Source organism: Heteronotia binoei, chromosome 10, assembly GCF_032191835.1.
Source record: "Heteronotia binoei isolate CCM8104 ecotype False Entrance Well chromosome 10, APGP_CSIRO_Hbin_v1, whole genome shotgun sequence".
Lineage (NCBI taxonomy): Eukaryota > Metazoa > Chordata > Lepidosauria > Squamata > Gekkonidae > Heteronotia > Heteronotia binoei.
The window spans coordinates 77,836,081-77,863,692 of record NC_083232.1 but is presented as its reverse complement, the minus strand read 5'-3'; the positions used below and the strand labels follow the sequence as shown (position 1 = coordinate 77,863,692).

The window sequence follows — 27,612 nt, the reverse complement described above, 5'->3', positions numbered from 1 at the left end:
GCCTCAGTTCAGCAGCAGACATCTGACAGAGAAGTAATTTTCTACACAAGATTTTTTTTGTCATGGGGTAGAAGGGCACCAGGCTGCTAGGTGACAGAGAAAGAAACCTGAGGTACTATTTCGGCTGGCTACCTATTCAGAACAGGAGGACAGCTTTGTTATCTACCTCATGATCACAGAGGCTGGAAACAATTAACACTGAAAGCCTATATTCTGATGTTTTGTGCTGCTATATTTTAAGTGTTGTTTAACAACTATCAGAGGCCACTAAAGGCCAGCAACAGTGGCGGCTGTTAACAATATACTTGAGCCAAGACCAGAGGAGGGACAGTCACCTGCAACCACATTTCTTGAGCTATTGTGGAGCTGAAGGGGCCAGGAGCACAGACATTATGGAGCCAGTTTTCAAATGCCATGGCTCAGAGTTCTTGTCTCTGCTGTTCAAATTCCTCTTGGCAGATGGTGCCTAATCACAGGAAATAAATGTCTAGATTGGACTGGAGATAGAAAAAGCCACACAATGGCTAATTGTTCATGACCACCATATTCTTGACACCATTAAAGTACGAGATGCAAGCAAGATCACAAATTGTTCAGCACGCAGTTCCCAACGAGGCCATATCTCTGTAATCCACATCTTTCCTCATGGCTTTTCCCAGTATTCCCAGATATTGTCTTTCTCAATCCTGAATCTCATTAAAGCAATTTTAACATTAATGAGAAAGTTGCTTCATTCTGATCCTGTGAGCTGCTTTCAAAAAAATGTTGTGGAAGAACATATCACATAAAAATGATGCCATCCCTCAGTCTTTTCCTTCTGTTGCATCATTGCCAAAAGAATTTCGGAATGATTTCTTCAGCTGGTAAAAATAAAAAATAAGGAAAAGTTATCAAGTTAAGAAGTTAAAAATAAATGAGCCAGATTCACGTATATAAAATGCAGCACATAAGAGCAAAACTACAAATCATGAAAAGCATTATTAATTACTTGCTAGGGTCTACTGAGAACGTCTATGAGTTTTTCAAGTTATAGAAATGCTCCTATATGAATCCACAGTGCTTCCTAGAAAATATAGTTAGTTCCCTAGATTCCAAAGTGAGCCTTCCCCACCCCAAATTTCTCCAAATCAGAAAATGGAAATTTTATGTATACCTTAGATCAATACACAGGATTGGCAATAATAAGAAGATATTGGATTTATATCCCGCCCTCCACTCGGAAGAGTCTCAGAGCGGCTCACAATCTCCTTTACCTTCCTCTCCCACAACAGACACCCTGTGAGGTGGGTGGGGATGAGAGGGCTCTCATAGCAGCTGCCCTTTCAAGGACAACCTCTGCCCAGAGCTATGGCTGACCCAAGGCCATTCCAGCAGGTGCAAGTGGAAGAGTGGGGAATCAAACTCGGTTCTCCCAGATAAGAGTCCACACACTTAACCACTACACCAAACTGGCTCTCCTTAATGGTATTAAGGATGTGAAATATGCTGACAGTGGAGAACAGTATGCTGTCTCCTGTCTCAGACATCAGAGGCAGCATCATAGTGTTGGAGACAGAGAGGTCAGGATACAGAACATCCTTTCTTTCTTTCTTGCTATCTGATATTACCCCTCTGAAGCAGAATGCTATTACTTCCTTCCTCCCAGCTTTATACCACTCTCTCCCACACACCAGGAAGGAGCACTCTCTCCATCCCTTGCACCATGAATGCAGGACATGCGTTCTGCATCTGCATCCATCCAGCTAGTTAGATTAGATCCTGTCCCCACCTCCCATCTATACTATCTATCTGGAAGAGAGTTCCCTAATAAAGAACTCTTATTAGTGTCCAACTTACCATGGGCTCAGTGTAACTTTGCACCTTTGCTAGCGCATACAAAGTACCAAGCTGCCACTGTGTGATGACTATTGCACTATGCTGCGTTAACAGATTCCTGGCCATATCAGTGAATCTAACAAAATATTCAGTCTGAATAAGATTTCAGGTACGTGGCTACCAAAGCAAGATAGTCCACTACTGTAGTTCTCATGAATCTATGTGTTATCAATTGGTGGTTCCCAGGATAGATTTGGCCTCCAAATAATTGCCATCCCTATCAAATATTAACCGAAGGATGTAAATGTACAGATTTATATGTAATTTTCAGCTTGAACTCATATCTTTTAAACCCTTACTGCACCCTACTTTAGTCAAAACAACTTCCATCCCCCCCTCCTGACGTGTCTGGAGAATAGGGTAGGATCTGAAATACAGCTTCCATCCCTGCTTTGGGAATCAGACAAAATTCATTCTTACATTCTGCAGAAAGGCCTTAAAGTCCAGTTTGGGCTGAGGAGGACCTTTTGTTTCCTTTTTACTGCTGTGCAGCTCCTTGGAGTCTGCTGTAGAATTCTTCTTGCTTGGAGGTAAAGGTGGGGCCTGCAGCACCTCAGTTTTTCTTAATAAGGGAGTTGAGGGGCTGGGCGAGACTGCCACACTCCTGCTTGGAGGTCTGTGATGGATATCTCTGGAACACCCAGCTCTACACAAGAAAGTAGTGGTGGCAGCATCGGCGGTAGCCTCTGGAAGACTGTGCTCACTCTGAGCTTCAGAAATTGCAAGCTCTGAGCACAGATTAGACTGCTCGCCCAACAACTGATCCAGCTGCTGTAGAATAAAGAAAAGACCATTCTTTAAAAAATTAAATTACAACAGATCAGCCAACACATTGTAACCCAGTGGAGCTCTGTCCTGTCCACTCTTCGGAGAAAGCAGCGGGGGCTATATTTCTGTCAAAAGTTCTTAACCATTTTATTAATATTTATAACCTTATGAGCAAAGACTGATGCTGTGAAGAGAAGAGCTGAGCTCAATTTTCACAACTTTCAGTTTTCATATAAAAATCTGCGTGGTTGAAGAGGGAGAAACTTTTAATAATAACTAATGAACTACACACACAAAAACCCTGGAAAACGTTCTTCTGCTTTTTGTCCGTGTCAAACACATCTGTACAAAACAATCCAAACAATATTTTTTGAGGCTTAAAGAATCAGTGCAATCCCCGGCCCGGACCCTGACTACACAGAGCACTGGTATGTACTCTCTGGAGGCCTTTTTCCCTGAGCTTGCATGGGACTAGCAATGCCACTACAGCTCTACATCCAAATCTGCCTCGAATTAGACAGGCTGAAGAGAGACAGTATATAGCAAGGATGCTCAAGAGCTTCACCAAACTTGGACAGACCAGGCCCAGGCTGTGCTGTGCAAGCTGCCTGGAGGAGTCCTAAAAATAGTCTTTGGAGACTTTTGCACTAGGGCTTCCAGGGCCGGACCACCCACTAGGCAAATTAGGCCGTCACCTAGGGTGCCGACAGTCCAGGGGCACAGAATCGGTTGGTGCCCCTTTGCACCTCTCAGAGTCTCCAAGAGGTGTGGGCAGTGGAACTTTCTTCAGAGTGCAAAAGCTGGAAAAAGATCGCTCTCTCCCGAACCTTTCAGAGTCTCTGAGAGGTGCAGGTAGTGGAGCTTTTTTCCTGCTTTTGCACCCCAGGGTGCACTGGGTGTAGTGTCTGAAGAGCCCTAAAACCATCTATGTTTAAGGGACTATTATGACAATGACAGAAACAACATCTGGATGGAAATAACCATTGATGGAACGTACCATCAGAATTCCCTCCCTAACCTGGCGAGCACGATCCTTCAGCTGACATTCCAGCTCAGCCACCTCTCGTCGAACAGCTTGGCGCAAGGCCTGGAGTTGTCTCCTCTCCCCTCTGTGGAAGACAGCCAAGTGAAAAGAAACAGAAAACACTCCATGAAACCCTCAACCTCCAATATCAACTAGCTATATTACAAAAGAAAGCAAAAGCCACTGTGTTGATGATGCACTGAAGTCAAATGCAGATTGCATGATTGTAATTGTCTGAATCATGCTGGAAGCATGGGACAGAGAAGGTAGAGAAAGAAATACTTCTCTCCCTTTCTCACAATAAAAGAACTCATGGACATTCCATGAAATTGCTGAGCAGTCGGGTTAGAACTGATAAAAGGAAGTACTTCTTCACCCAAAGGATGATTAATACACAGCATTCACTGCCACAGGAGGTGGTGGTGGCTGCAAGCATAGTCAGCTTCAAGAGGGGATTGGATAGACATATGGAGCAGAGGTCCATCAGTGGCTATTAGCCACAGCATATTGTTGGAACTCTCTGTCTGGGGCAGTGATGCTCTGTACTCTTGGTGCTTGTGGGAGTCATAGTGGGGGTGCATAGTGGGAGGGCTTTTAGTGTCCTGGCCTCACTGATGGACCTCCTGATGGCACCTGGGGTTTTTTGGCCACCGTGTGACACAGAGTGTTGGACTGGATGGGCATTGGCCTGATCCAACATGGCTTCTCTTATGTTCTTAAGCTTCTTGCCAGGTGGACTCCTAGCCACAGCAAGTGAATGTTCACATGGGTAGCTGTGTGTGTGAATATGGCCTGGTTTAAGTAAAAAAATGCCATGACCTGCAGGGCTTTTTTTAAGCAGGAATGCACAGGAACACAGTTCCAGCTGGCTTGGTGTCAGGGGGTGTGGCCTAATATGCAAATGAGTTCCTACTGGGCTTTTTCTACAAAAAAAGACCTGCTGACCTGGATGGCCCAGACTAGCTAAGCAAGGTCAGCCCTGGTCAGTATTTGGATGGGAGACCACCAAGGAAGTCCAAGGTTACTAAGCAGCGGCAGGCCACCTCTTATGACAGGGTCATCAGGCTGAATCTTAATGGCACTTTCCACCACCAAGTGCAAGGACATGGATGTGAGCAGAACTGGTAAAGTTTTACAGCTGTAATTACACTGAGCCTTCACCTTCTAGAGATGTGTTTGAAGGATTGCAGTAAATTCAGTTATGGGTCATATCCAGGGCTCCCTCTTTTTGTAGCAGGTACTCCTTTGCCTATTAGGCCACACACACCCCTGATGTAGCCAATCCTCCAAGAGCTTACTGGACTCTTCTTACAGGGCCTACTGTAAGCTCCAGGAGGATTGGCTACATCAGGGGGTGTGGCCTAATAGGCAAAGGAGTTCCTGCTACAAAAAAAAGCCCTGGTTGTGTCCTATCACTCAGATCTGCCAAGTGCAGAACTTCCCTCTGGTTTAAGGAACCTTTCTCTAGAACAAGAGGTTTTGTGTTAGAAGGTCCTTTGTATTAGAGGAAGTCTCTGCATTTAGTTGATCAGAGCAGTAAAAAGCAGCCCAACATTCTTTTGGATTTTTGATTTTTTTTTTAAAAAAAAAATCATTTTATATCTTACCCATCACACAAATCTTACCCATCACACATTTTATGTCTTACCCTTCACACAAGATGAACTACTGGGTTTTCCCCCTTCCCCAAGTGATATGATGTAGATTACTATAAAACCATAACTGTATGGGCAGCAAATCTGTCATTAAATCGAGTGATAAATGGGATGGATTAAGAGGTAATTGCTCAGTTGTCTCAAGAACTGCCACACTGGCTACCACAATATACAATTTAAATCATGACAATTGTCATAACTGCTTTAGTGGTGAACATTCTATTTTGAAGGACAAAGGTTTTGTATATAGGTTCGAAGATGACACCAAAGTCTTTTCATACATAGCAAAATATACTGCGCGTGTGCATTTTGGTAGGGGAAACAAAGCTGTGTTGTGATAAACAAGGTTGCCTGCATGCCCCTTACCGTCGTTCATCTGATATAGCGCTGGAAAAGAGGATTTCTTGCTCTATCAGCTGCTGCTCAATCTCATCCAGACGGTTGCGAAACTTCTGGCACGAATTTTTCATCGCTTCGATTTCATGAACTGTGCACTAAATGTAAGATTAAGAAGAGGCAGCAGTTTGTTCCGGTTTCACACCTGCTAAAAGTAGGCAGGCTGATCTGTTACATGGAGCTTGACTGTTACTTGCAACTTGGCAAAGAATCCATTTGAAGACCTCCAGGTGCTAATGGAAGCCTGACATAAAACCCTGTAAGATTTTCATCTCTTGAGCAACAGCCATCTCTCTCTTGGCTTTCCCATTTCTCCCTCTTCTAGTGAGAAGCTGAAGGAGAACTACCTTTCCACTTACCTCTGCCTGGCCTGGATAGTTTGATAAACACGGTGAGGTTCAGACTCGTGAGCAAATCTCTGAGCCAGGGGCATGTGTATGTGTATGTTTTCTTTTTTAAAAGTACCAACTAGGTGAGATCTGTGACTGGATCAACAATTTTGTTTCTCAAAGATTTCAGGTTTTCACGGCTGGTAACATCATTAGGGTTTGTAGAATCTTTCGGGATCAAGTGCCGTGTTCTACTGGAGAAAGTTTTGTTTCTTAAAGGCAACTATGGTTAGAGAATTGGACTGCAGTGTGTGGGGGGGGAGCTTTAGAGCTGCCAGGCCCCCCGTTGGGCTGCAGGATTCATTACTCTGACTCATGTTGCCTGCTGCCACTCCAAGCAGGGCAGGGGAAATTTTTTAAAAAGAAACTCACTGGCATGCCAAGTGAAATAACCTTTAGGAATCACAAGAAACTCTTTTTTTAACTGTAGAATTTCTGGATCATCACTTCTGGGGTTTCTCCAGAATTGATGCCATAGAATCATGGAGTTGGAAGGGACCTTCAAAGTCATCTAGTCCAACCCCCTGCACATTGCAGAAAATTCACAAATACCTCCCCCTAAGTTCACAGAACGATGGCCATCTAGCCTCTGTTTAAAAACCTCCAAAGGAGGAGAGCCCACCACTTCCTGAGGAAGCCTGTTCCACTGAGGAATCACACTGTCAGGAAGTTCTTCCTGATGTTTAGCCGGAAACTCTTTTTTGATTCGCTTTCAACCCATTGGTTCTGGTCTGACTTTCTGGGGCCACAGAAAACAACTCCACCCCATCCTCTATCTGACACCCCTTCAAATACTTGAAGATGGTTATGCCACCAGTTATCTCCTCTCCACGCTAAACATACCGAGTTCCTTCAACTTTCCTCATAGGACTTGGTCTCCAGACCCCTCACCATCATCATTGCCCTTCTCTAGACATATTCTGGTTTGTCTTTCTTAAATTGTGGTGCCCAAAACTGAACACAATACTCTAGGTGAGGCCTAACCAAAGCAGAATAAAACAATACCATCACTTCACATGATCTGGACACTATACTTCTATTGATACAGCCCAAAGTCACATTTGCCTTTTTAGCTGCTGCACCACACTGCTGACTCACGTTCAGTGAATGATCCATTAAGACCCCTAGATGCTTTTTGCACATACTACTGCCAAGACAAGTCTCCCTCATCCTATAATGATGCATTTGATTTTTCCTACCTAAATTCAGAACTTTTCACTTATCTCCATAATTTGTTTTAGCCCAGTTTCCATGTCATCGTGCTTGCACCACCATAACCTGCCCCCAACCCTACCACCAGTTCCCGGGTTCAGCTGGCAACCACAGGCTTAACGCTTTCCCTTTTGTGCATTGCTTTCCTGATCTAAATGTGCTCTTCCCCCAATTTTTTGTTTTGTTGTTCAGTTGCACAGTCGAATCTGACTCTTTGAGACCCCATGGACAAAGTCATGCCAGGCCCCCTGTCTTCCACCATCCTCCGAAGTCTGCTCAGATTCATGTTAGTTACATCAGTAACACTGTCCAGCCATCTCATCTTTTGCCGTCCCCTTCTTCTTTTGCCTTCTGTCTTTCCTAGCATCAGGGTCTTCTCCAGTGAGTGCTCCCTTCTCATTTGGTGGCCAAAGTATTTGAGTTTCAGCTTCAGCATCTGACCTTCCAGGGAACAGTCTGGGTTGATTTCCCTTAGGACTGACTGATTTCATCTTCTTGCAGTCCAAGGGACTCTCAAGATTCTTCCCCCAATTGTTGACTGCTAAATTTGTTATGCCTTAATTAGTGACTTCGAGAGGAAAAGGAGAATGCCATGTGATTGCATTTGTTTTTAGCATCAAAGTTCTTAGGAAAAAGCTGTGTTGCAAAGACATTATAATACCTTGTAGGTTTACCAGGTGGCGGGGCAGGGGAGGGGACGTGTCTCATAGCTATGCATCAGTCAGCATAAGATGAAAACGAAAAGTGTGGTCATACGTATCTGAAAGGGCTTCTGGGTCAACCGAGAGTCATTTATGAAACACTGCCATCTTGTGGACATCTCTCATTAACTGTCTAGTCCATACAAATCTTGCAGTGAAGACATCACTAACTCTGTGAACCTTTTCCTCTCCCCCACAAAAAAAACATGTGTTGTGCACATGTGAAACGCCTCTGCAACTGCTCTCTGGGTTGCCAACAGAAAAACGAAAGAAAACTCAGGAGCAAACCACTGTCCTAGAAGCATGATCACATTGTGGTCGGAAGCATGGAAGGGGAAACCTCTGGGAACATGCCATGTATGTTGGCTTTATTTTCAGAACTAGGATTTATATGAATCAAAAGTTGGCAACTCCAGCTATGAAAAGAAAGGCTGTGGCAATTTTCCTGGAGTGCTTCTTCCATGTTTCGGACCACACAAGAGGCTAGGGGGTAGGTGAAACCAGATCAGTGGTGGAGCCTAAAGGAATCAGGCAGGTCAGGCTTTGGGAAGTCAGTTTTTTGTGTCGTCTTCTCGTATGATAGTGGTGTGAGCCTTTCATTCCCCTCTGTTTCAAGGCTGGTGTTCTCAATGTGTTTGTTTCTTTTATGCCATTTATATATAACTGACAACAAAAGAAACATTAAAAATAAAAAAATAACAGGAAAATGCCGAGGGAGGGGGGAAGAAATGAAAAGAAAGACTTCCACAAAGGAAACACAAAAGGGGATTTCCAAGTGAAACTTCATGGTTCCAAAATTTGGTTGCATCCCTAGTAGAACTAAGACAGAATCTGGGCAAGGCAAAAAGTAGCCAGCATAGAAGGGTGAGTCTTCTGTACCTCCTGAAATTGTACTCCAATGCAGGGCGTTTTTTGTAGCAGGAACTTCTTTGCATATTAGGCCACACACCCCTGATGTAGCTAGTCCTCCTGGAGCTTACAGTAGGCCCTGTACTAAGAGCCCTGTAAACTCTTGGAGGATTGGCTACATCAGGGGTGTGTGGCCCAGGGGTGGAATTCTGGCAGGAGCTCCTTTGCATATTAGGCCACACACCTCTGCCAGAATTCCATCCCTGGGCCGCACATCCCTGATGTAGCCAATTCTTCAAGAGTTTACAGGTCTCTTAGTACAGGGCCTACTGTGAGCTCCAGGAGGACTGGCTACATCAGCAGTGTGTGGCCTAATATGCAGAGGAGCACTTGCTAGAATTCCACCCCTGGCCTAATATGCAAAGGAGTTCTTGCTACAAAAAACCACCCTGCTCCTATGGGTCTGTGCCGCCCCCCCTCAAAAAAATTGTAAAGGGCAAACTGGGAGTCTACTGCAGAAGGGAGAAATCAGTAAAATTGTCCTTACCCTCCTCTGCAAACACAAATGCAGTTCTGCCCAAGACACTGCTGTTGTGCTGATTGAATTGCTTTTTAGGATACAAACCATAGTTCCTTAAAACATATACTCTGCCTTGGAGACTACTGGGAAATGATGGGACTGCACATAAGCAAATAACTGAATGCATACTCACAGAAGAAACGTTTCTCATTGCTGTGTCCTGCAGTAGCTTCAGTGTTTTCAGAAGCTGTAGCTCCAGGGTGGCATGTGAGGAACAGCACATTACAGGAGGTTTGCACAAAGGAGCTAGATGGAAAGACTGCAGCGAACAGCAGTGATGAGAGCTCAAAGGACAGCAGTGACCTCCATGCTGGGCACGCCAGACATGAAAAGGTTCATAGCAGCAAGGTCGGTATTCCCCATGCAGCCCAGTGTCTAGAGAGGCAGACTTTACGAGATGACTGTGCCTGTTAAATGAAGGGATGAAAGGAAACAGGGGAAACGCTTTTTGCGCGGTGCCACTCCTCTCAGTTTGAATAGACGCTTCCTTCACTTCCTTATCTTCTTCCTTTAAAGCGCCCAGTGCTGAAGAAGTTAGAGTTTTCTCCTCAGAATGCCGGGAGGCCTTGGATGTGGCATCCAAAGACCGGCCTTTGACAGCTGCATCGTCCAAGTGGATGCTCTGCATACTCAACATGAGCATTGAAGGCATCTGGACAGTTACAGATCTGAAATGACCATGGTTTGCTTCAAAGCCAGGGACACTCTTGCCTTTGTCCAGTTTGGTGCTTGCTGGTAATCCATTCAAAGAGCGAGTCTCTCCATCTTCAAGGCAATATACAGAAAGGCTCGAATCTTGAAGAGGGCTCCTTGAAATAGCACTGATCTCATGTTGAGCAGCTGGGTCCCCCTGCTCAATTTCGGATGCCAGAGGTATATCCGAAGGTCTGCATGCTCTACCAAAACCAGCAGGTGGTTTGATAGAGTCCTGATGGTCGTTTGTGACACCAATGTCTGTAGGGGGAACAGGAAAATCCAACTTGCTATCCCACCGCTTTCCTTCTACACTTTCTCCAATACCTTCCTCTTCATTTCCTCTACATAGTCCTCCAGATTCCTCTTCAGTCAAAAGTCCCTCACTTTCTTTTTTGTCTACACATATCTGCTCATTGCTGAGTATAGTGGGGCTTACACACCCTATCTCAGTGGCAGTAGAGCCTGGATTTTCATGCATTTCGCTGGAGTATGAAGGCCAGGTCTCTTCTGGAGAGCTAGTGTTGTCCTGATCCAGGCTGTTACTATGATGGCAAGCAATGCGGTCTTCTATGCAACCATCCTCTTCTTTCACCGATTGTCCTCTTTGATCTTGCAACTCCGTCTCATGCGTCTCACTTCCTGTTTCACTGACTGCACCTTCATATGGACCACTGGAGTTCTCCACTAGGTCGTCCTCTTCATTTATGGAATAGAAAACTTCCTCCCCTGGGAAAGTCTGTTCTCTGCTTAGAGTGGGCAGTAGTAAAACATTGCCACCCTTGGTGGAGGAAGGAACAGCACCAGATGTCTCTACATGGGGATGAGAATCCTGGCTGCTCAGAGCCGACTCCTTCCTGTGTCTCAGGTAGGCTTGATTATCGTAGATGTTGCCACTAAGTCTCAAATTCCCAGGCAGAGATAAGACCTAGGAAAAAAAACAAAGTTCCTTCAGTATAGTTATGTTTCCAACACAATTGCAGTCGCTTGTGCTGCAATATTCAGCAGCAGGGCTTTTTTTGTAGCAGGAACTCCTTTGCATATGAGGCTGCACCCTCCTGATGTAGCCAATCCTCCAAGAGCTTACAGGGTTCTTCTCACAAAGCCTACTGTAAGCTTTTGGAGGGTTGGCTACATCGGGGGTGGGTGGGTAGCCTAATATGCAAAGGAGCTCCTACTAAAAAAAGCCCTGTTCAGTAGCATTCTAAAACCATTCAATGGGTGAAGGCAGAGGTGATTCTGCTTAGGATTGTATCATTAATTTGGCAGTTTTGGGGGTCTTTTAAGAATTCTATTTATCTCCTTGTTTTGTGTCTCACACTTTCCCCAGAATAATTCCTGCTTACCTGCAGAGGTAAGGGCTCTGATGGATCTTCCAGAAATCCACTGCTGTCAGACTGACAACTATTTGTTCTTGTTACAATCACATCTGTAGTAAAAAAAAAAAATAATAATGGTGAGAAATACAAGGTATGCAGATAAACGGTGGCTTTGGAACATGGTGACAGCCCAAAGAGACCAACTCTCTCTGTGTTGAATGCTGTCAAGTTGCTTCAAACCTATGGTGACCCTATGAGCTAATGGTCTCCAAAATGACCTTTTGTTAAACAGACTTATTCGGGTCTTGCAAACTGAAGGCCCTGCTTTCTTTGATTGAGTCAACCCATCTCATGCTGGGTCCTCCTCTTTCCAGCTTTCCCTAGCATTATTGTATTTCCCCACTGACTCTTGTCTTCTCGTAATGTAACCAAAACATGACTAGTTCTACACATATCACTTTAATAGTCCTAACTTATTCCAGCAGAGAAGCTGATACATACATATCTGATGTATCTCTAGGGCCACTGGTCTCAAACCTTTTGAAGTAGAATTTTCTGCTTTGTACTGTATTTTTCAGAACCTACTTGCCAAGTATCACCATACTACAATGTAGTTTATATGGCTGCCAACTAGACCGAGCTTTTGTTTTCCTGTTGCAGGTACTTCAAGTCGAGGCATAGCCATATATGGCTCTTTTGTAGCAGAAACTCATTTGTATATTAAGCCACACCCCCTGATGCAGCCAACCCTCCTGGAGCTTACAGTAGGCTCTGAACTAAGAGCCCTGTAAACTCTTGGAAGATTGGCTACATCAGGGGTGTGTGGCCTAATATGCAAAGGCGTTCTTGCTACAAAAAAAAAGTCATATATATAAAAGAGGAACAGGATGTATTGTATGGCAAAACCCACACCTGACATTTAGCCTCCCAGAACCTCCTCTTCCAGCTGACCCTGGTTCTCATTCTCTTCCTTCCAGACTTCACAATCCACCTGCAAGGAAGCTGCAATTCATTTTGGGACCCTGACCGGAAGTTTAAGAACCAGTGCTCTTGGGGCAGTCGACTAAAAGAGGGAGAAAGGAGAAGAAAATGCAGATGGAGGAATGATACTAAGATCAAGAGATTTGTTTGACAGTTAATCTATTTTTACAAAGACAAAACACAACCAAAACCTGAATCATTAAGGCCGGCTGCTATCACAAAATGTTATGCTACAAAACAGTCTATAAGAAAACTAAAGGATTGTTACGTAGTAGGGCTCTGGGGAGTTGGTGTAGAAATATCCTAAACAGATGATTAAACCAAATAAAATACATTGCTGATTAAGTAATAGCACTTTAGAGCACACTGACATGTCCAGTTTTCCAAGGGACAGTATCTTCCCTGAAATAATTCACCTTTGAAGTAGATCTAAGATCAGGATTTCCACTAACACTGAGGAAGACCATTCAGCATCTTTCAGTGATTTTATCAGACTGTAACTCTTGTGGATTCAAAATCAAAAGTTCCTTTCTCTAGCGATTGCCTCATTCCACACAAAGAACTCTGAGAGCTCTGGTGCCTGAAAGCTGGGGGTGGGTGGGGTGAACACCACAGTAATAGCTAAAAACAAATGCCCTGCATGTCCCTTAAGCTCTGACATTAAAGGCTTCTTCTGTTTCACAGGCTGAGTCACTGACATCTCTGAAAATGCCTAGCAGAGTTGCCTAAGTGAACCACAAGGTAATGGAACCATCATCCCCAGGAAATCTCGATTAGCCACGCTCCATCCCTCTTTGATCTCTGCTGCCCATACGGACCGCAGCAATGTGGGAAGCCACTGTTGCTGCCATAATGTTTAAAGATCTGTCACCATTAGGAGGTATGGAACTGGGGGAGCCAAAAGCAAGGATGCTGAGAATGTTGCAAAAATGGCATTTGAACTTGCCTTGTTTCAGTCACTTCAAATATTTCCTTACAAGAAGGCTTTTTTTTTTAAGCAGGAACACAGTTTTGGCTGGCTTGGCACCAGGGGGTGTGGCTTAACATGCAAATGAGTTCCTGCTGGGTTTTTTCCTAGAAAAAAGCCCAGCTTACAAGAATTAGGTTGTAAGCCAGCCATCTTTTAAAGTTTAGTCTCACACAGTTCCTCTTCTTACTTACTGTCTCTGTCTTACAGACACACACCAAGGAAAGGCAGAAGGCTGTGGATAACTGATCCTAAGAACAACCTATAATTCACTTTTTAAAAATGTGTGCATGTGTGTGATTGATTGATTCAAATATTTTTATGTTTTTTTTTTCCTCTTTGGACAGGAAATAGTTTCGGGGAGGAAGCAGGCAGCCATAGCTAAGCATTGTGAGAACAGAACTGCCAGGTTATTCCCCATCCAGACAGTTCACCTGCCTTTCCTCTTGAAAAACCTGAGTCAGTCAGCTTCAGTTGACAAAGGGATATGCCTAATATCTTTAAGCCAGAGGTCCCAAATGTGGTGCTGGTGGGTGCCATGGCCCTTCCCCAACATCTTTCCTGGCACCTGTCAAGAGTTTTTAGCAATTGGGAGGGAACAGGTTGGGCTTTTACCCAGCCATTGGAATTGGCCATTGGAGATTTGATGGGCTGTGCAAGAGCATTGCTTTGGCAGCAGCTGCCACCTCAGCATAGGCATCTTCACTGTGTGACTGAAGATAAGGAGCCATTTTGTGACTGGCTTCACCTCCTGTGGCAGCCATGTTGTAGCTGTGCCTACCATGCTGTGTCAGAACCGCAAGGGTGCCTGCAGGCTCATCAAGGTTGGGGACTCGGCTGCAAGTCATTCCTGGTGAGTTGCTATTGTTTTATCTGCTTAAAGAAGGCAGTTGACAAGAGATGGAGAAGTTAAACAGTGACGGTGGATGGGGGTAAGGAAGGAAACTGCAGGAAAGTAGTATGAAAACATACAATCCTTTTATACCCTTGAGGACATAACAGTTCAAAAACAAATGACATTTGTTGAGCAGTAGACTGTACTGATCACAACTTGTGGACAGTTTGCAAATCAACCTGTCCAGATGAACAACTACAGCCAGTGTTGTGTAGTAATTAGAGCATCAGGGTAGGATCTGAGAGACTTGGGTTTGAATCCTCACTGTGCCATGGAAGCTCATTGGACACCCTTGGGCTGGTCAATCTGACGTATCTCACAGGGGTGTTGCTGTGAGGTTAAGATGGAGAGAGCAATGTTAGCCACTTTGGGCCCCTATTGGGAAGAAAGGCAAGGCATAAATTAAGTGAGCAATAAAATAAATTTAAAGCTCAATGAGACAATGTAGTCCTCTTTCCTGCATTGGCCCCTGCTTTCTTACATCACAACTCCCCGCAATAACACTCAACAGAGGACATTCTGCAAATGGCTCTATGATCTGGAGGATGTCAGAGCATGAGACACACAGATCCACAGTCACTTCCCCCCAAAGAAGAAAAATATGAACATATGCAATGGCAACAAAATCTCACATGTCATCACAAACACACACCACTAACACGTATGGATACCCAGGGGTGGAATTCTAGCAGGAGCTCCTTTGCCTATTAGGTCACACCCCCCGATGTAGCCAATCCTCCAAGAACTTGCAAAAAAAAAAAAGCCTTGCAAGCTCTTGGAGGATTGGCTACATCAGGAGTTTGTGGCCTAAAATGCAAAGGAGCTCCTGCTAGAATTCCATCCCTGCATATACCCATAGACACGGATTTTTTTGAGCAGGAATGCATGGGATAGCAGTTCCAGCTGGCTTGACATCAGGGGGTGTGGTCTAATAGGCAAATGAGTTCCTGCAGGGCTTTTTCTGCCAAAAATCTTATGTGTAACAATGACGATACCAGGGGTGTGGCCTAATATACAGATGAGTTCCTGCTGGGATTTTTCTACCAAAAAAGCCCTGCCCATAGATATTCACAGCAACAATGTCATCTGTCATTTGACCATCAGTGACCCGAAGGACAATGTGGACAGTAAGCTTTCATGATGAGCCATCTCTATTATTGCGACCAAGGAATTTGTACAGCTTTATCTCATAACTCGTCCCCATCATTCCATCAGTCTCTGCACCCGCACTGTGTTCCCAGAGACCCTGGAGAAAGGAAGAGGTGGGACGGAGTCTTACAACAGGATAGACGAGTCACATAATACATACAGTTAAGGATAGGCTAGAGACTGTTCATCGCCAGGAGGCTATTTTCAGTGGCATTTCCATGGTGACGGTAATGTATGCTCCCAGCCTGGGCTCCCCACAAAGAAGAGCATTGTTTTGGCTCTCCGTGCAGCTGTTCAACATCCACTTTGTTCTGCGCTCTCACTGTACACCATTCCCACCGGGGTCTCTGTCTTGCCTTCGCTTAGCATTCCCATTCCCAGCTGCATCATTTAATGCCGGCTTCTCTGAGCGTTCATTACTTCCCTGAGCAATCTGGGGTTTATTTATTATTACTTTGAAAAGATATGCTTTTGCCTATAAACAATGCCTATTAATTAGATGCTGATTCCAGATTAACAACGAGGCGCTTCTTAAGAAGCTGGTTTAGGACGCCTGGCTTCTAATCACTGTTATGAACTGCCTGCTGGAGTTATCCGTTCAGCTGAAGTTTCTGACTTTAGTAAATATTGTTCCCCCATTAGGGCAAAACTGGAGGACATACTGGGAAGACCCTGATCACATCTCCACAAACTGGGTTCTTACATGGCGACATGTTGAGGCCATGATGAAGTTTCCATCCTCTCCCCACTGTGCTGCTGTGGGGGAACCCAATTTGGGTAAGAACTAAAAACTGTGGCACCGAGAAGAGGGTATTAAGTCCTCCTACTCTGTGGCCTTGCCATGTCTGATCTGAAATTGGACGACTCTAGGGTTCCCCATGGAAAAGGTAAGAGCAGGACCGGCATGCCTGCTAGGCGACCTTAGGTAGTCGCCTGGGGAGGCAGCCCTTGGGGGGGGGTGCAAAATTGGGTGCCTCCACCTCATGGCAGTGGGGGTGGGGCCAGCATTAGCATAGCAACCCCTGAGTGAGCTCCTGGCCTGCTGGGCTAAAGTGGCCTGGGTACAGTGGGCACAGGAAGCGTGAGGTGGCCAGGGTTCCGGGGTTGGCCAGGCATAGCCTGGTGGCGGATGGAGTGGCAGTGGCTGCACTCAGTCAGGGTGTGATGGTGGGGCGGCTCAGCTTTCAGGAGGTGCCAGATTTGCCAGACACCAATCAGTGTGGTGAGTGGCCATTCGACAGCCCTGACTCTAACCTGCCACCAAGCCCCAGCCACACCAACTGGCTGCCTGTCGTTGGAGGACCTCCATTGCAGAGCCAGTTTGGTGTAGTGGTTAAGTGTGTGGACTATTATCTGGGAGAGCCGGGTTTGATTCCCCACTCCTCCACTTGCACCTGCTGGAATGGCCTTGGGACAGCCATAGCTTTTATAGGAGTTGTCCTTGAAAGGGCAGCTGCTGTCTCTCAGCCCCACCCACCTCACAGGGTGTCTGTTGTGGGGAGAAGGTAAAGGAGACTGTGACCACTCTGAGATTCAAAGTATAGGGTGAGATATAAATCCAGTATCATCATCATCATCATCATCATCTTCTTCTTAGATGAACTTGCCAATGGGATGCAGCCAGAGCCTGAGCTGGCCAGAGCAGTGGCAGTCACCAAGGGTCCAAGAGCCAGGTTAAGTTTATTGGGATGAGCAACCCAAAGGAGCTGGTTGGCCAGCCCACTTGGTCCCCCGAGGCAGGGGCACTGAAGGAGAGGGAGGCAGAGGGCTCTGGGAGGCAGTGGCCTGGGGGAGCACCAGCTCCCCATTCAGCCTGGCTTTGCCTGCAGGTGGGAGGGGAGGAAGCGTGCAGCCTGGCAAGTGGGGTGGGGCCTCGCCTAGGGTGCCAAAAAGCCTAGCACCAGCCCTGGATAAGGGTTTAGATTCCCATTGATTTGTTCTGCTAATGCTAAATTTCTCCTTCTGCAAGGGATGTGTGGGAGCCAGCCCAAGGTCCTAGACCTATTTGGGCATATCTTTAATTCTGGAATACTCCAGTTTTTATTCTGAGAGCGTTGATCTTCCCAATAACCCTGTGAAGCGGTCAAGGTTAAAACAGTCTCAAAATGGAAAGAGGGTTCATACCTGTGTTGCCCAGCACAGCAAACACTCTGAGCCCTGCACAATACTGGCTCTTCACCACTTACACTTTTGTTTCAAAGTGCAATTTAAATTGCAATCTTGTTAAGTTTTTTTATTCTGCTACTGTATCTTTGTGTACTTAGATTATGGCTACTCTTAATTGCTGAAGTCCAAAGGCTACAAGATAAGGACAATGGTGTAATCTTAGGTTATATGATTATTAAACAAAGCTGTAAAAATGATCATCATTGTTGCATATTAACCTTAATAAACTAATTTTAACTATTTCTAGGGTGCAGAAGGAGGAAAGACGGCCCTGCCACTGTTCAGTAGAAACCGTGGAGGGAACCCTAAAGGTGTTGTAGGAAAGACTTAAAAAAGCAGTATGTTTTGAATTAAGTGTTTCATCAAGGGACTCTGTTGTATTACAGAGTGATCTATTCTTTCTTCTTCAATAAACTCTTTGGGAAATTAGTCATAGATGTCTAAATGCCGTTGCATAAAAATGGAATAGGGTCCTTGTATCAGATAAGAGAGATCTAGGGCTTTGGGATTTAACAGCTTAAATACTTCCTGAAAATCTCCCTTACAATCAGCAAAAGAACACTACAGAAAGGTCTAGTGCAGAAAATCTTTCCCATGCATAAAAGCTATAGTATCACTGAACCGTTACAAAAATTAGACTACACCAAGAAACTTGTCGTGGCAAGAAATTTCCACTAGGTGGCAGCAGCACACAAACCTCCAATGTCCAACTGGTAACAGCAATGATGCTTTTTTTGCTGTTTTTCAAGACCTCTGTGGCTTCAGCGTTTTGTCTTTGCCCATGGTGGTTACAGAAACAGCAGCAGAGCAAAGATCTTTATAAAACTAAGACCATGAAACTAGTTCTGTAAAGCCAAGATATTCAGCCTGCTTTTGAAACAGATTCAGGTATTCAAAGGCTATATATATCCTTTATATATAAAAGCTCTGTTGTGGCCAAATAGAGCTCTCCCATTGGCTTAGGGGTACATTCCTTGCACTCCATAAACCACTGGCCAATCACAGTTCAGTCAGCATCTCTGGCCTCCCACTGGCCCCACCTACTTCAGGCCTGAGAATGTTGAACAAACTGCCAAAATAGTCTTACCTCAGAAACAGACACATCTCCAATGCTTCTTTCTGTCCTCTCTGTCAACCAGCCTACATCTCTGGCCTCCTCTGGCCCCACCTACTTCAGGCCTGAGAATGTTGAACAAACTGCCAAAACAGTTTTACCTCAGAAACAGACACATCTCCAATGCTTCTTTCTGTCCTCTCTGTCAACCAGCCTACATCTCTGGCCTCCTCTGGCCCCACCTACTTCAGGCCTGAGAATGTTGAACAAACTGCCAAAACAGTTTTACCTCAGAAACAGACACATCTCCAATGCTTCTTTCTGTCCTCTCTGTCAACCAGCCTCAGAAAGGGCTGCTGCTCTACTGCAGCTTCATGGAAGGAGTTGCAGCCGCCACCAGCAACAAACCTCTGCTGCCTCATCGATGGTCCACATTGACAGCTTCCCAGCACATGCAGCCTCCAAAAGCTGCCAAAATAGCCAGGGAGCTGCTGCCATCATCATAATGTGATGAGGTGCCAAGGCCTGGCCCTGCTGGGAGAATTTCCTCAGAGGCCATGGCTGCCACCTCTTTCCTGTCAATCCCTCTCTCTCTCCTCCCCTCAGCCTTGCCCCAGAACAGACAAGGATTGAGCCACTGAGGAAGCTACTAGCGAGAGGCTGTTGCTAGGCAACCAAGGTGGCAGAGATTGGTTCCCCTAGAGAAAATGGCTGCTTTGCAGGGTGGACTCTGTGTTATTATACCTTGCTGAGGTCCCTTCCCACCTGAGGTCTCCACTGTGGAGAAAGGCTGTACTTTTCCTAGGTAGAGGCTACGGAGGAGGGAAGATGGAAAGCTGAAGTCAGATCAGTTCCCCTACATAAAACAGCCACCTTGAGGCACATACTCTATGGTATACCATAACACAACCAAGCCAGGCAAAAAAACCCTGGATCACACCACAAGTTCACACATGCTAAAAGCCACAAGGCTGGATATGACAGGAAAAAGTGGCAAAAATGCACTGCAAAAGGAATGCTGAGCTTCAGTGTCTGTGTGACTGTCATCATGGCCTCCTCACACCCCCATAATTATTCTTCCTTATCTCCATTCTGGGCCTCTTTCAGGACTCTGAGCCACCACAGACATGGGGACACACACACATACACATACACACATGCAGTGGGAGAGAAGCCAGCATGTTTCAGCTGTGAGGTGGGTGGGAAGATAGCAAGGGGGGTGAGTGAATACCAAGGGCTGTGGATGAGAAGAGAGCAAGGTGGTAGTAGGGGCTAGTGAAGGTCAAGGATTGGTGAGTAGGTGGGAAAACAGCAAGGTTGAGGTGAGTGAATGTCATGGGTGGGGGAGTAGTGGCGTGCCAAGGGTGTGATGGTAGCTGAAAGGAAGAGGTTGGGGGTGGGGGTAGTTGGATGGTGTGAGTTGGGGGTATGGGGGTGGGAAGACACCAAGTGTGGGAAAAGTAAATGCCTTCACTTGGGTAGCTGGGAAAGTAGCAAGGCATGGAGTGATATGCCCAGAGCCTCTTTCTAGAGCCCATTGTATTTTTCTCCACAATGGACCTTGTTCCTAGTGTATGTATGTACACACACACACACTTTCTAGGCTAGTTCTAGTCTTTTGTTTAATCCTAAGGAGCTATGGAGAGCCTAGAGAATATTAATTGTGGTGGCTGAATAAATCCTGCTTCTGCCTCCTGGCTCTGGTATTCCAAGGAGTCTCCCATCCAAGTACTTGCCAGAGTCCACCCTGCTTAGCTTCCAAGATCTGATAAGATCAGGCTTGCCTGGGCTATCCAGGTCAGGGCAGCTGTATCTACTATTGATGTGCATGTTGAGCATCTGAGGAAGTGAGCTCTGACTTATAAAAGACTGTTGGAATAAATTTTGTTCACCTCTGAAGCGCCACTGGACTTTTGAATTATTTTGGCCTAAAGTGCATACTGAGTTTGGAGTAAGTCCCACTGAACTCAGTGAGCCTCACTTCTGAGTAGACACAAATGAGATCAGGCTGGAAAACACAGTCCTATGCATGGGTGTCCAAGTACTGGTCAATGGGTCAATGCCAGAGCACATGCTGTGTACACAGAAGAACCTAGGGTCATCCTTGCTCACAAACCAATTAAGCAAGACCACCAGGATCCCAGCTGGCTTAGATTCACTGATGTCAAAGCATCAAAGCTCCAGGTATTAGAGAATTAGAAATACACGTCTGCAGTTTAGCTAAAATTAAGTTTCACAAAAGTTCTGAAATTTTTGGCCTCCCAATTTTTTTTAAAAAGGAAATCTTGTTTTTATAGGTCACAAAATTTGACCCAAAAATGAACAAATAAACTCACTTGGTTAAGTGATGTTAATATAACATTTACAATTTACAACACACACACAAAAGCTACATTTTAAGTCAGCTGTTAAGTACCAAAGGCTGCTGTATGTCTGATACTGTCAAACACTGATTGCTTTTATGTGTCTCCAAATTCCACCTTTCTCAGCATGCCTCTCTTAAATGACGTAAAGTGAAATGAAGTGAAACTGCAATGCATATAGGAGAAGGTCCCCTCCCAAGCTTTGGAGCGCCCTGCTTCAGGAGGTTTGGTTGTCCTTTAGAGGCTGAGGAAGATAGCACTTCTGTGGAAGGTCTTGGGAGAGAGCTGAATCCACTTGGGTGGATCTAGCCAGCCATGGACTTCATAGAGCGACTTTCCTTCCTTCCTTCTCCGTTCTGCTGGAGCCCAGCAACAAGCCTAACATTTTTTTCCAGGGGCATCAATGGACCTCAAAAATAGCTCAGGGGAGCAAGGGGGGAGTCTGTGGTGGAAGGGAGAGTCAGTGGAAATTGTATCCCCTTCTTCTACATACAGAACTACTGTTCCATCAGCTGGAACAAATAGTTGCTGGGCACTCCCTAATATAATTAATTTATCCCAAGCTCATTTGACCTTGTACAGGGCTTTTTTTGTAGCAGGAACTCCTTTGCCTATTAGGCCACACACCCCTGATACAGCCAGTCCTCCTGGAGCTTACAGTAGGCCTTGTAAGAAGAACCCTGTAAGCTCTTGGAGGACTGGCTACATCAGGGGTGTGTGGCCTAATAGGCAAAGGAGTTCCTGCTACAAAAAAAGCCCTGACAGTGTAGCTTCCTCTCTTTTTACGATTTATCCTCCAAACTTTCAGAATAAATTTCAAAAGAGAATTTGGATTACGGGAGTGTATCTGCACATCTGACTAAATGAAAGGAAGCAATGAAGCAGAATTATCCTGAGTCCTCTGCAAGGATGGGCTGCCAAATCAAAATACCAAGAGCGATGGATAGCAAAACCTGTCGTATAGCATTGGAATAGAGCCCAATGAAGCTGCAGCACTCTGTAATAAGAGGCATGCATTCCATGAAGTGTCTTTCACAACGTCTGTCCTGCCTTCCTCCCTTCTTTCCCAGTTGTTAAGATCTTCTACAGCTTGCAAACTGGCTCCAGTCCAGTTTCTAATCCCTGCCAAACAGTGGGAAAGCCGGCTGACAGCTGTGTTGAAGTCTAATGAAAATGAGACATAAAGCTCTGGTGTCAGAAGAACAGAAGCAGTGCTGCAGACCTTCTCCCTTCTCAGGAAATGTTGGATGAGCAGGGTCTGAAGACATTCACTCTTGAGCATTCTGCAACCAAAGGTGCCTTTGAGGAAGAACGATGGAGGCAGGGATGCCAACTTTTAAACTGGTCACTCTAGCTGTCCCTTTAATAGCTGTATCATCAGCAAGCAATTACTGGGTAATTTTATTTTTCTTGGCCAGTTGTCCACCATAATGAAAGGCTATCTACTGCTACTAGGGAAAATACAGGAAAAGTCACCAACACAGTAGAAAATCATGGAGCAACATAACTGGCTCCAACTGAATTATTTCACCTGATGGGAAAGCTAATTCACACAGGCCTTTGGCTACAGGGGACATCTGGTGACAACGTCCCCTCCAAAGTGTACTATGCCCCCTCTCTGAATTCCTAACTTTGGTTTTTTTTAAAAAAAAGCCTAGCACTTTTTGGTGTAGAGATACTAAGGGAAATGTGTAAGCTGCCCTTGTCCAGGTTGCCTGGGGAGGAATGGGGAAGGGGAAGCTGCAAGACACCTGGACCTAAGTCACTGAAGCCCTTATTGGTTAAATTCATTCTCTTCTGCTCAATGCTATCACCTTTTCTCCACAGGCCCTTTGTTCTTTTCTTGCTTGTTTCAGTCCTCTTTAGTGACAAAGAACACTGCCCATACCTGGAGGCCTGGGTTAACTTGCTCATGTTGTATCTCAGAAACTAAGCAGTATCAGCCCCATTTAGTACTTGGATGGGAGACTACACGGAGGCATGCAAAGGCAAACTGAGACCGATTTCCCACTCACCTTACGCCGCTCTCACGCTCCTCTTCTCAGCAGGACTTCTGTCTGATTTCACACTATCTGCCCTGGGGCTGCAACTAGCTTCAGCTTTTTTGCGCAGCAAACAGAAACTAGTTTTCAGAGGTTTCTGTTTGCCACGCAAAAAAGCTGAAGTTAGTTTCAGCCCCAGGGCAGATAGTGTGAAATCCGATGGAAGCCCCGCTGAGAAGAGAAGCATGAGAACAACGTAAGGTGAGTGGGAATTCGGTCCGATTCTTTTAGGGTGGTGTTTTTGTATTTTTGTGTGCACCAGAAGCCATGGCAACCTCTGGTGACTGACCCCACAGTGGGATCCTGGAGGATATTCAGGGAGGTGGCTCAATAAAGCCTGCCCCTGTCCTCCTGGCTTCTGGTATTCCAAGGAGGTCTCCCATCCAAGCACTTGCCAAAATCAACCCTCCTTAGTTTCCAAGATCTGATGAGATCGGGCTTACTTGGGCCTGGACTATCCAGGGCAGGGAAATGGCAAACCAGTTCTGTCCATCTCTTGCCTTGCCATAAGTTGCTGTGGCTTTATGGTAGTTTCTACCACTGCTAAGAACACTGGGCAGAAAACTGAAATGAGATTTATACTGTTTCAGGACCATCTTCTCTATTGGAGTGGGAAACTTCCCTTAGGATTAAGGGCTGCCAACAGCCTGGAGAATAAATTACCCATCCAGGGCTCTTTTTTGTAGCAGGAACTCCTTTGCATTATGCTACACCTCGAGGTTTTTTTGAGCAGGAATGCACAGGAACACAGTTCCGGCTTGCTTGGTGTCAGGGTGTGGCCTAATATGCAAAGGAGTTCCTGCTGAGCTTTTTCAACAAAAAAGACTTGTGTGGAAGAAGACAATGGATTTATATCCCGCCCTCCACTTCGAATGTCAGAGCAGCTCACAATCTTCTTTATCTTCCTCCCCCACAACAGACACCTGTGAGGTAGGTGAGGCTGAGAGGACTCTCACAGCAGCTGCCCTTTCAAGGACAACCTCTGCCAGAGCTATGGCTAACCCAAGGCCATTCCAGCAGGTGCAAGTGAAGGAGTGGGGAATCAAATCTGGTCCTCCCAGGTAAGAGTCTGCACATTTAACCACTACACCAAACTGGCTCACACATGGCTCTCACACAGTGATGTCAGAAGTTGTGGCCTAATATGCAAATGAGTTCCTCCTGGGCTTTTTCTACAAAAAAAGCCCTGGCTACACCCCCCCCCCCCCGATGTAGCCAATTCTCTAAGAGCTTACAGGGTTCTTCTTGAGCTCTTAGAGGACTGGCTACATCAAGGGGGTGTAGCCTAATATGCAAAGGAGTTCCTGCTACAAAAAAGCCCTGGACCCGTCCCTTTAAAAGAGGCTGAGCAGAACATTATTCACTAAGTGATGTTCTTTACCTGCATACCATAAAAAGCTTCTGCTGCTCACTTCCACACATTAAGCCTCTATTTGGAAACACAATGTTTATCTCAAGACCTCTTGGCAACTCTACTCAAGTGCAGGTAGGGCCAAAGGAGGGGGACAGCAGAAAACTGAAAGCCCAGTTTCCTTCAGCCTCATGTCTAGTTTTAAGCATTAACTGCAAGTTACCTTGCTATAACATGCCTCTTCTTCACCCCCAAATTCTGGAGCAGAAGCAGCAGTTGGCATTTCAAGCTATGAAGCAGTGTCGATCAACACTGAGACCTAAGGTTGCCAACTTCCAGGTAGAATATGGAGATGTTCTGGAATTATAATTTCCAGACCACCAAAATCAGTTCCTTGGAGGAAACGGCTCCTTCGGAGGGCAAACTCTATAGCATCATCAGGGCTTTTTTTTGTAGCAGGAACTTTTTTGCATATTAGGCTACACCCCCCTGATGTAACCAATCCTCCAAGAGTTTACAGGGCTCTTCTTACAGGGCCTATTGTAAGCTCTTGGAGGATTGGCTGTATCACGCATGTGTGGCCTAATATGCAAAGGAGTTCCTGCTACAAAAAAAGCCCTGAGCATCATAGTCCACGGAAGTCGCTCCCCTCCCCAAACCCTGGCCTCCCCAGGCTCCACCCCCAAAGCTTCCAAATATTCCCCACCTGAAGCCAACAACCCCATTCAGACTGCAATACTGGGTGTCAAGGAAAGGGGTTGGATTTTTAACACAGCAGCTTTTCAACTTTTTTTAAACCACCTTGGTATTGTTTGGGGATCAGACTGCCAGAGATCAATCAGACCTTGATGGATCTTTCCCAAGAAAACTGATAGTTTCCGATGTCTGTGATGAGCTCAAGAATTCTCCCAGAGCTCTGCAGAATTGTGCCAGCGTCACATGTCAGAGACCCCTCTCTTCTTGCATCCCTCTAGCAGCGGTAACAGGCAACTCGTGTGTCTTGGGGTGGCTGGGGCTCATTTGCAGGCAAGGAGAGGGGAAAGCGAGCCTGGCAGCTCCGTCTCAGTGAGTGACAAAAGTGACATGCTCTTATTGACTGGCGTGCAAGAAGCGTGGGGGACACAGATGAGGGGGTGGCCTGGGACCCCAGTGACAGGCAGTGGGTGAAAGGAGGATGGTCACGCATGAAATCATCTGCATCTGATGCACGACTTTCCTGCCCCAGGCTAATGCCAGCAAATTCCCAGCGCAATGCAACAGCTAAATCATTGTTATAAAATTCAGTGGAGAAATGAACTTCTGTGCTTCTCTAGATTAGCTGGCAGGCCTTTCCGTAACAGTTTCTCACCTCCTCCTCCTCCTCTTCCTCCTCCTGCTCTACACATTTTTTCTCTCTGCCATCATTTGATGAGCATTTGGCAAGGGTGAGGATGGGGGGAAACAGTAAAAAGAGCACAAAAGATTGCCAATGTGATAAAAGAGCCAAACTCGCAGAGGAAGTAACTTTACCTGGACTCCAACTGCTGAGTAGTGACCCAGGACAATGGGGTCCCACTGGCCTGTACAAGCAACCACCTCGTGGCAGCGTGAGAAGCAAGGGGGACCAGGGTCAGCACCGTATGTGCGGTAGTGCCCTCTGCAGGCTGCTCCCCATCACTGCACATGCTCGCAATGCAGAACACTGCAAGCTGTACAGCACAATGCTGACATCTCCACCCCTGTGCATGGTAAGTTACTGGCCAGAAACATTTACAGCCCACCACAGTTTCTAACTGGCAGCCATGTCCTGGCAGATTGCAGCATCAGAGGGGTTTTGATGGAGAGCTCAGCAAACACATTATCACATTGACAACCTTTTGTGCTCTTTTTATTGTTTTCGAAATGACATGTACAGCTTTGCAGATGGAGATGCAAATCTCCATTGCAGCATGCAGCACCTTTTTCATGCTTCAGCTGGTTTTTCTGTCCCTTTCTTTAGAAGTGGGATCTAGTCACAGTAGTCCATGTGTTGATTATCACCAGATTAGATGACTATCCTGCACTCTATAGGGACTGCCTTTGCCAAAGGTTCACAAACTCAAAGTGGTTCAGAACCTGTCTGGCTCTCTATTGAGTTGTGTCATCCTATAACCCCATTTTTTAAAAAACTTACTTTCGTTACCAGTTTTTTCCAAGCCAGACGCAAAGTGCCAGTTTTAGCCACTATAGCTCCATAGTCTGGGATCATGGTCCCTACAGGACCTTATCCTCCTGTATTGTCTGGCCCAGACCATGAGATCATGTTTTAAAAATTTTATTTATTTATTTATTTTGATTTATATCCCGTTCTACCCCACCGAAGCGGGCTCAGGGCGGCCTTCATCACTGAAGATTCTACTCTGCATCTCTCCTCCAAGTGAAATGAGAAGGACTGCCATAAAGCAGAGCCTTGTCTGCTGTTGCCCCTCCCATCTCTGGAATGCCCTCCCTTTAGAATTTTGTATGTCCCCCTTCCTGGGTCTTCTTTCAAACAGCAGCTAAAGACTTATAAATTGGTTAAGCCTTTGGATGAGTTTTGACTGCTTCCTGCTAATGTCATTTTTATTTGTGCCATTTTATTGCTTGGTTCCAGGGGTCGTTTTGTAGAAAAATAGGTGGTGGAGCTCATCCAGGGATTGTTATGCAGCTGCACCTACTATTCAATGGACAAGGTGGGGAGGAGGAGGTGAAACTCTCAGAAAGGTTCAGGAGCTGTGCTCCTGTGAGCTCCTGCTGAATCTGAGGCCAGTTTGGTTCTGTTATGAGTTATTTCATGCACACTGATGGAAAGGTAGAATCTGAATGTTTTCAATAACTAAATGTATGGCCACGACAAGGTATCACAAGGCCAGTACAGTGAACTCTGGACCTTACAATGAAAGCTGGGACTACAGGTTTAGTGGCCGGTTTGGGTCTGTATTTCCTCATTGGGTCTGGGGTGATTTTCAGTTCTCCTTCAGTGGGGGAAGGCATCCAAGATGGTCAGGTCATGCCCCCTCTTGCTCCAGGCAGGGCTATGCAAATTTTTTATGCCTCTTAGGACCTAGAGGGGGTGTATTTCCGGTTTTGATAGCCCTGCCGCTCCAGGAGGTTACCAGAGCCTAACTCTTCACACCAGTCCGTTAATAGATATAAAAAACTAAGTAATAATAATACAGAAAGAAA

The 27,612-nt window shown here is 45.6% G+C and overlaps 1 protein-coding gene across 1 annotated transcript in view; it reads right to left on the bottom strand.

Annotated features, from left to right (window-relative positions):
- Window positions 1-60: 60 nt before the first annotated feature.
- Window positions 61-27,612, bottom strand: part of ITPRID1 (ITPR interacting domain containing 1) — a 57,200-nt gene continuing 29,648 nt past the window's right edge. Inside the window, exons 7-12 of the mRNA XM_060247616.1 lie at window positions 11,489-11,571; window positions 9,583-11,070; window positions 5,689-5,816; window positions 3,662-3,752; window positions 2,296-2,646; window positions 61-860 (exon numbers count right to left, since the gene is read on the bottom strand). Coding sequence (XP_060103599.1) covers window positions 804-860; window positions 2,296-2,646; window positions 3,662-3,752; window positions 5,689-5,816; window positions 9,583-11,070; window positions 11,489-11,571 — 2,198 coding nt within the window. The 3' untranslated portion in view covers window positions 61-803. The remainder of the gene's footprint in view (window positions 861-2,295; window positions 2,647-3,661; window positions 3,753-5,688; window positions 5,817-9,582; window positions 11,071-11,488; window positions 11,572-27,612) is intronic.